This window comes from Phaseolus vulgaris, chromosome 8, assembly GCF_000499845.2.
Source record: "Phaseolus vulgaris cultivar G19833 chromosome 8, P. vulgaris v2.0, whole genome shotgun sequence".
NCBI lineage: Eukaryota > Viridiplantae > Streptophyta > Magnoliopsida > Fabales > Fabaceae > Phaseolus > Phaseolus vulgaris.
In genome coordinates this window covers 52,655,521-52,665,183 of record NC_023752.2, presented here as the reverse complement: position 1 = coordinate 52,665,183, position 9,663 = coordinate 52,655,521, and the positions used below count along the sequence as shown (strand labels likewise).

The 9,663-nt window shown below is 30.2% G+C and overlaps 1 protein-coding gene across 1 annotated transcript; it reads right to left on the bottom strand.

Moving 5' to 3' along the window:
• Nucleotides 1–800: 800 nt before the first annotated feature.
• Nucleotides 801–9,442, bottom strand: LOC137825735 (WAT1-related protein At5g64700-like). The gene is made up of 7 exons (XM_068631490.1): nucleotides 8,845–9,442; nucleotides 8,383–8,445; nucleotides 2,372–2,488; nucleotides 2,015–2,243; nucleotides 1,767–1,925; nucleotides 1,386–1,537; nucleotides 801–1,199 (listed from the first exon to the last, which is right to left on the bottom strand). The coding sequence occupies exons 1-7, from the start codon at nucleotides 9,036–9,038 to the stop codon at nucleotides 977–979; spliced, it is 1,137 nt and encodes a 378-aa protein (XP_068487591.1). The 5' UTR covers nucleotides 9,039–9,442; the 3' UTR covers nucleotides 801–976.
• Between the last annotated feature and the right edge of the window lie 221 nt (nucleotides 9,443–9,663).

Here is a 9,663-nt window from a genome sequence, read left to right as displayed (position 1 = left end):
AGAGACATTATTTCAACATTATTTCTCATCTATTTATTTATTTTCATTTATTTTCTCATCTATCTACTTCAACTTTTTGTTTCTTTCCATCTCTACAGTCACGTAATTTTGATGAAAAAAATTATTAAAATTTTCATATTTTTTGTCGAGATTTTTCCTATAAATTTTTTATAAAAAATTTTAAGATATCAATTTACAATTTTTCTTATGAATTTTTAAATTTCAAAACATCTACTAAAAAAATCCACAAAAAATTGTGAAATTTTTCAATAATGAAACTATTAGTTACAATTTGTATTTTTCCTTATTACGGCTCATTAAAGTTATTCTCATACTAAAACAAAAGAATTCACATTTCACCACAAAAGAATCATCTCTTTTTCTTTTTTACCTTCTATATACAATCATATTATGAAAATACAGTTCAAAATCAAGAGTGTATTTTTACTTTTTTTTCTACATACAAGAATAATTATGTGGAAAGAAATGTGGTTTGGCTAGAAGTAGCAGACACAACACAACACAAATCGATAAAGTTTTCCTCATCACTGCACTGAACCCTGCTACTGACCACAAGCTTGTAATCACCTGTTACACATTTAAGAATGGTTGACTTCATCTTTAATGTCTCTTTAATGTGCATTTATACCAAATTATTGCTGCTGTAGTTTCAGTGCAGTACTCACCCAAACCCTCACATTCTCCCTTGTTAGGTCGCTCTCATCTCATCATCAAACCTTCATCATATTTATTTCATTAAAATTCACAACATCTTTTTTTCAAACTTAGAATCCAACGTAGAATCTACTTAAAATTATTTCAGGTTAAAATCAATTCTATTCTCAGACTCAATTTTCAACAGGGGATTAAACATGCAATTTTGTAGTCATAAAATAGATTGAAAGGCACATATTTACATTTTATTTATCAGAAGTGCAGTTCTGTGCCCAACAACTTATTTTCAAGTTAATTAACATTAATTATTCTCAGTCTTTTCAATTTCAAGAATCACAGAATCGGTGGTGGGTGAAGCACTTGGTACTACTGTGGATGTTGATTGAGTCGCAGTGAGTCCATCAGCCATCATGGTTGATCCTTCTGCAGCTGCAACATTTGGCTGAGACAACTTCTGTGTGTCATTTTTTTTGCTCCACAAAAAGGAGTACAATCCCATTATGATCAAAACCATGCCAACCAACCTACAGACAGATTTTGAATTAGCAATTTTTTTATCTTCATGCTGTTCATATTCCATTGATCTAGTGAGGTTGACAAAGTGCTTATTTGATGAAAGTTAGGTCAAATCTCAAAATTGATCCTAATATAACAATTTAAAGTGACATTGAAAATTAACATGTGATGTAAAGAGAGAAAGATGTTCTTACATTCCAAAGGTTAGTGGTTCTCCAAGTATGACAGCTTCTGAAAAGGCCACAAAAATGAGAGAAAGGGGATTGAACATTGGAGGATAACTAGGTCCTTGGATTGTTATTGCCCAGGATAGTATGCAGAAGGTAGCAGCAGTAGCCAGTGCACCCTATACATAAATAAATCCAACTCTGTAAAACAATAGTGTTTGTTTCTGTTCTTCACTCTTAATCACTCTTGATAGTTTTCAAATTTCGTTAATCAATAATCACTTTGTCTTACAATGAAATTTGAGAAGCATTAATTAGAGCAACAATTTTAAGAATATATTACATTTTAACAATTTTAAGAATATATGAATTTTAGTCAATTTTTAACTGTGAGGAGGTAAATCTTACTGAGTATAGTATAGTGATGAGTTGTAGATTCCACTCTAATCTCCAAGCAGCTTTACTGGAATCTAAACAAACACCAATTACTGCTGCTTGAATTGCTGCCAGAATGCATGCTAGCATTGTTCCCCAGTACTTGAATGGAAATACTTTAAGCAACTTCACCTTTTAAATTGAAAATATGTAGCAATTGAAGATGAAAATTAATATAATCTCATTGAAAACAATAAAGTAGCTTGTAGAATGGAACTTACTTGTGCAATAAACCAGGTTGTGTATGAGAAGCAGCTGCAAATCAAAAAGATAGTACCATGTAGCATGTGGGTTTTGTGTGGTGCAGTTTGATGAGTATGATGATTGTGATGATCAAGATAAAATTCCCTCCCTTTGTAAACACTGCTAACTAATGCTCCTCCAACACACATAATTGACCCAACAGACTTAGCTTTACCAACCCATGTTTGCCACTTCAGTTTCTCCATTCTGCATTAATGAATTTGAAAGTAATTTTTTTATTATTGCAGTGTCTTATTAATTGCTTTAACTGTTGTGGTAAGGAACTAGTCAGAAATTAATAGCCTTTACTTTTATGAAGCAGTGTTTCCAAATACCTTAATATGATAGAGGTAAAGAAAGTGGTTATAGGAACCAAGTTGAGAAAACTCATAGAGTAAGTAGCTGAAGTGTCTCGCAGACCATAATAAAACAATCCTTGAGCCATGGCCATCCTGTAATTTACCTTATGTTAGGAAACAATCAGAAGCCGAAAAGGTTAGTGGAGATACCTACTGTGTATTTTTTTATAATAACAAACACAAATTAAATTTTAAATCATAAAGATTCATCAAAATATTTTCCAGCAATAATATATATGATTTTCTAATTTAAATGAAAGAGTTTAAAGATAAGCTCACCTTTCTTAGTTATAAAAACAATAGAACATAAGTGTAGGATATTTGTGTTTTTTAACGGCACATAAGTGCACGTGATTCATTACTTAAAAAAAGGATTTCATTTATGCATAAATGCAAATGCAAAATTTGTTGTATATACTTGTAAGAAAATGCTAATGCTTTGTTCAGTAATATTAAAATGTTTAATTATTATTATTCTTATTATTATTATTATTATTATTATTATGTTTTTTCTAAATGTAAAAATCAATTTGAGATGAAGAGTTTAAGAAAATATTATAAATGGGTACTTCTAAAACATGATGGAAGAATAGAGAGTAATTTTATATTAACATATTATTTGTCAAACTAATTTATAATATATTTTAATGTAACTTTGAATTAAAAATTCTTATTCACTACTTTCTCAATGAACTCCTTTAAAATACAGATTAATTAATTAGGTGACCTATTTAAGCATGCAATATTACAGCTAAATTGACTCATTTATTTTTTTGTTTATTTTGGTCTTTCTATATATCTAAACAAATAGCTAATATATATAACTTCTTCTTATTGCTTGTTTTCTACAATAAACAGGAGTAATAAATTTGTTAAAAGAGTAGAATGAAGAATTTTGGACGCAAATTCAAGTAAGGTTATTTGTAAGTTTCACATTCAAAGGTCTCACTTAGTTTCTTTATCTTCATTTTTAGTCTCAATACTTCCAAATCAAAATTGCCACCTACTTTTCTTCAAACCAATATACTCAAATGTTTAAAATGCACCAAAGATTGCCTTAAAAAACTTAAACTATAAATACAATGCATCTATAAGTCTATTAATTGTTCTATAAAAGGTGAAAATAAGGAGGACCAGAAAAAACCAGAACTTACTTCTGAAAAAATTACTTTCTCTGCAAACATATGAATTATATATATATATATATATATATATATATATATATATATATATATATATATATATATAACCTTGTTGTATATTGTGTTTTTTAACTGTATATAAATGCACGCACATAAGTGCATCCGATATTTTATTTATTTATTCTGTTTTAATTATGTTATGTTTTAATTGTTGATTTAATATTTTTAGGTAACTGCTCATAAAATCATTTAAGAGTCAGTAGATACTATAAATGTAATTGTTAGCAAAGATAATAAAATATTTTTCTCTGATTTAGTAAAAAAAAAATCAACCATTGGTATAAGAACTATCTTCTTGAGGGATCTGTGAGGTTAGTAGAGAGCATCAATGGAAGGAGGTTTCAATTTTTCAGCAATGGCACCACCTGTCTTTGATGGAGACAATTATCAAATGTTGATTTTTCGTGTGGAGACCTACCTATAAGCATTGGATTTATGGGAAGCTGTAGAAGAGAAAATTCAGTCCCTTCCAGAAAAAATCCGTGACACAAATAAAATCAAAGATGGAAAAGAAGATGAAAAGATCAAAGGCAAAAACATGTCTCTTTGCAGCTGTATCTCCTATGGTATTCACAAGGATAATGTCCTTGAAATCAGCAAAAGAAATTTTGGGATTACCTCAAGGCAGAATATGAAGGTGATGAGAGGATTCGTGGAATGCAAGTGCTGAATCTAATAAGGGAGTTTGAACTATAGAGAATGAAGTAGTCAGAATCCGTAAAAGAGTACTCTAACAGACTTCTAAACATTGTCAACAAAGTGAGGTTGCTTGGATTTGTGTTAAAAGATTCAAGAATTGTGGAAAAACTACTTGTAACGGTCCTAGAGAGGTTTGAAGCCACCATAACAACCCTATAGAACACAAAGGACCAGAGCTCTTAAATGTTTTACAAGAACAAGAACAAAGAAGAGCCATGAGACAAGATGGAGCAATAGAAGGAGCCTTAACAACCAAACATACATACATGAAGGTGGTCGGAAAAATAAAGGTAGCAAGATCAAGCAGAACCAGCAAGAAAATGGAGAAGTTGCTGCACACAATAACAACAAAAGGAGAAATTACCCTCCTTGTAAGCATTGCAACAAGTTAGGTCATCCACCATTTAAGTGCTGGAGAAGGTCTGATGATAAGTGCAACAAGTGCAATCAACTTGGGCATGAAACAATCATTTGTAGAAACCAAAGTGAGCAACAAGATGTAAATGCTCAAATTGCAAATGAGGAGGAGGATGTATTTTTCGTTGCAACTGATTTCTCCAACAATATTATATTTCAAGTGCATCTTGGCTGATTGATAGTGGATGCACAAATCACATGACTTATGACAAAAAACTTTTCAAGGAGTTGAAGCCTTAAAAAATTTCAAAGGTCCGGGAGGTCACATTTCAGTAAAAGGGGAATAGGAACCATTGTTGTAGCAACACATTCAGGTACTAAAACTATAACTGATGTGTTATATGTACCTAACATAGACCAAAATTTATTGAGTGTAGGTCAGTTGCTGCAAAAAGGCTTCAAGGTGTTTCTTGAAGATAGCCACTGTTTGATCCAGGATGCAACAAGACAAGATTTGTTCAAGGTACAAATGAGATGCAAAAGTTTTTCATTAGATCTATTTCAGGAGGAGTTGACTGGTCAAGGGCTTTTCAAGATGCAAAAATCTGAAATGGAAGATGATTCACCAATTAAAGGCAATCAATTACTCTCTGACATATATCATAGATGTAACGTTGCAGTATGTGAAGTTGCTGATCACAAAGAACCTGCTGATCACAAAGAAGTTATTAATGACCCAAAGTCGAAAAAGGCAATGGAGGAAGAGATGTATATGATTGAGAAGAACAAAACTTGGGAGCTTGTTGACATAACTCGAGATAGAAAGGTACATCAAATGGATGTCAAGTCAACATTCCTTAATGGATTTCTTGAAGAAGAAATTTTTGTTGAGCAACCTAAAGGTTTCATTGTGGAAGGAAAAGAAGACAAAGTTTGTAAGTTGTCTAAAGCTATTTATGGCTTAAAAGATGTTCCCAGAACATGGTATAACCGAATTGATGATTATCTTATCACCTTAGTTTTTGACAAAAGTCTTTTAGAATCTACACCTAAATCAAAAGGTGTTGAATGGAGATTAAGCAAAGCGAGGATGAAAAAAAAAAAAAATTTTGCAAATTTGTTTAGCAAGCCACTTCTAGCCAACAAGTTTGAGTTCTCAATACTGAAGATTGGAATTTGCAGTTCAAAAAATCAAGGAGGAGTGTTGGATATTATGTTTTTTAACTGCATATAAATGCACATAAGTGCACGTGATATTTTATTATAGGCTCAAATACTTAAAAAAAGAATTCCATTCATACATAAATGCAAAATTTGTTGTATATACTTGTAAGAAAAGGTTAATGCTCTGTTAAGTAGTATTAAAATGTTTAATTATTATTCTTATTATTACTATTATTATGTTTTTTCTAAATGTAAAAATCAATTTGAGATGAAGAGTTTAAGAAAATATTATAAATGGGTACTTCTAAAACATGATGGAAGAATGGAGAGTAATTTTATATTAACATATTATTTGTCAAACTAATTTATAATATATTTTAATGTAACTTTGAATTAAAACTTTTTATTCACTACTTTCTCAATGAATTCCTTTAAAACACAGTTTAATTAATTAGGTGACGTATTTAAGCATGCAATATTACAACTAAACTGACTCATTTATTCTTTGTTTATTTTGGCCTTTCTATATATCTAAACAAATAACTACTATATATAGCTTCTTCTTATTGCTTGTTCTCTAAAATTTGTTAAAAGAGTAGAATGAAAATTTTTGGACGCAAACTCAAGTAAGGTTATTTGTAAGTTTCACACTCAGTTTCTTTATCTTCTTTTTTAGTCTCAATACTTCCAAATCAAAAGTGCCACCTACTTTTCTTCAAACCAATATACTCAAATGTTTAAAATGCAGTAAAGGTTGTCTTAGAAAACTTAAACTATAAATACATTTATAAATACAGTCTATTAATTGTTCTATAATAGGTGAAAGTAAAGGAGGACCAGAAAAAACCAGAATTTACTTATGGAAAAATTACTTTTTCTGCAAACATATGAATTATATATATATATATATATATATATATAAACTTTACTGTTGGATATTGTGTTTTTTAACTTCATATAAATGCACATAAGTGCACGTGATATTATATTTTGTTTTAATTGCTGATTTAATATTTTTAGTTAACTATTCATAATAAAATATCTTCCTCTGATCTATTAAAAAAAAAAAAAACAATTGGTATCAGAACTATCTTCTTGAGGGAGGGATATGTGAGGTTAGTAGAGTGCATCAATGAAAGGAAAGGAGGTTTCAATTTTTCAGCAATGACACCACGTCTTTGATAGAGACAATTATCAAATGTGGGTTGTTCGTATGGAGACCTACCTAGAAGCATTGGATTATGGGAATTCACAAGAATAATGTCCTTGAAGTCAGCAAAAGAAATCTGGGATTACCTCAAGGCAGAATATGAAGGTTTTGAGAGGATTCATGGAATGCAAGTGTTGAATCTAATAAGGGAGTTTGAACTGCAGAGAATGAAGGAGTTAGAATCTGTAAAAGAGTACTCTGACAAACTTCTAAACATTGCCAACAAAGTGAAGTTGCTTGGATTTGTGTTAAAAGATTCGAGAATTGTGGAAAAACTACTTCAGAGAGGTTTGAAGCCACTATAACAATCCTAGATAACACAGAGGACCAGAGCTCTTAAATGCTTTACCAGCACAAGAACAAAGAAGAGGTCATGAGACAGGATGAAGCAATAGAAGGAACCTTAACAGCCAAACATGAAGGTAACTTAGAAAACTTAAACTATAAATACAATGCATCTATAAGTCTATTATCTATAAAAGATGAAAGTAAAGGAGGAAAAAAAAACAGAACTTATTTATGAAAAAATTACTTTCTCTGCACGTATGAAATATATATATATATATATATATATATATATATATATATATATAAACCTTAGGGGTCTAAATCTTTTATATAAGTAAGCATTTTGCCGCATAGTTTTAACTAAAAAACTTTCATTTGTCTGACAGTAATTAATGGTGCTGGAAATAGATAATGTTTATCTTTGACGTGTATATTTTTTTATGACTTGTTCATGTGTTCTTCTATCAACCATGACATTGCAAACCGCTTTAAAAGGATATCTTAGAAGTAAGATGACGGAGATCCTATCTTAAATCTTAAATAAAATACTCCACATAGTTTTAAATAAGACTCTCTTTCATCCTTATAATAATTTGTTTAAAAAAAATTAAAGTGCATATAAAAATTATCAAGAAATAATCTTATAATACTCTTATATTGGAGTAAAAATTAAAAATAAAAACTGATAGTGTATATAATCTTTATTGTACAACATTATGCTCTTTCATAATAAGAAAAAATGTATATTTTTAAATTATAGTGTAAATAAAAAATTATTAAAAAATAATCTTATACTATTTTTGTATTGGAGTAAAATTACTATTAAGAATTGATAATATAGTATATAATCTTTATAGTATCTTTATGTGAAAAATAGGATGTTCTGTAACTTTCTAATATGTATTTTATGAATTTTGAAATGAAAACTTTCTTTCTTTCTGTTTTCAATTTCTTAAATAATATTTGAATACGTACAAGACTCTTTGTTTGTAAATTGAAGGGTGACGTGAAAGCATTCTACAGTGAGAACATATTATAATTAAACTCATTAAAGAACGTATACGTACCCCGTTAGTGCATTCACGAAGAGCCAAAACCAAACCTTGCAATTGAGCTTCTTTGGGTGACCTCTGCAACACCAATTGAAGAGAGAACATTAATAAGCTAAATGTTTTGAGGGAACTTAAAACAATCAAATATCAAATACAGAATAATTGAAGAATCAAAGTTGCATTAGGAAATAATTGTATATCTTCTGAAAGTTGCATTAGGAAACAAAAGGAAAAACATTACTTCTCAAAACTATAAAGAACAAAATTAGCATGCACCAAGCAAAGTGACAAGTTTATCTTAACACACTATGAAAGATGAAAAAAAAAAACATGCAGACTCCAAAACCTGTTCAATAGTAAAAAAAAATTGATTCTGCAGCAAAAAATTGAAGATATTAAACACATTTATTCTGTTGATACTCTTGATAAAATGTGAAGAAGCCATATATAGAAAAAAAAGTTGAGAAAGAAGAATACCTTTCAAAGTAGAGTGCAAAGGGGGCAACACAAATAGCAGCAACAAGGTGACGATAAACAATAAGTGCACCAATGAAAGTTCCTTGAACTAATATAACCCTTGAAAGCAACTGCATCCCAGTTAGAAGAACTTGCACTAGCAACATGCTCAATAGAGTCTGTGATGAAGTGAACCATTCCTTGAGAGTTTTCATGTTCTTTGCCTCCGTTGGTTCTCCCTCTAAGTGACTCAGTGCGTAAGGAGAAGAAAATAAATGAAGAAATAAGTGCTAAATCGCTGTGTTTGTCTGTTAGCACAAGAGAGACAAAAGTTTTAACATGGATACGCATGAAAGAAACGGGTTTTGGCTCGGATGCACAAGTGAAGTGCAGAAATAAATGATAGACAGCTTAGGAAAATTCTAAAATATGGTGACAGATGCCATTTGCTAGGTACCAAACTCTCTGTCACCTTGCCACTGGTTTCTCCAATTTTGTCACCGTTACCTCTTATGCTGTATTCCACACTGATATAATCATATCAACACTAATATCACTCTTTTCTTGTAGTTGGTTTCGATATTGATTGGTGCCAGTTAAGCTTGCTTCATTTGCTCATATATCTATTTTGATTTTAAGATAACTTTGCTTTTAGATGTTTATGAGTTTGTTTTATATATCAGATAAAGAATAGAAAAGGAAATAAGAAAGAAAATTATATATTTTACTCATCTGCCTAAAAGATTAAAAAAAAATCAACCGATAACAATTACAACTGATAGAACCGTTACAACTGATAGCAGTTATAATTGATAGAACATTTATAATCGATAAAACAAT

Bases quoted from the DNA above. Each gene is read 5' to 3' on its own strand.
- LOC137825735 (XM_068631490.1), bottom strand. From the start codon at position 9,038: ATGAAAACTCTCAAGGAATGGTTCACTTCATCACAGACTCTATTGAGC. The intron at 8,446-8,844 runs GTATTCTTCTTT...TTGGTGTTGCAG, and splicing joins TTTGCACTCTACTTTGAAAG to AGGTCACCCAAAGAAGCTCA. The intron at 2,489-8,382 runs GTACGTATACGT...GGTAAATTACAG, and splicing joins TTCGTGAATGCACTAACGGG to GATGGCCATGGCTCAAGGAT.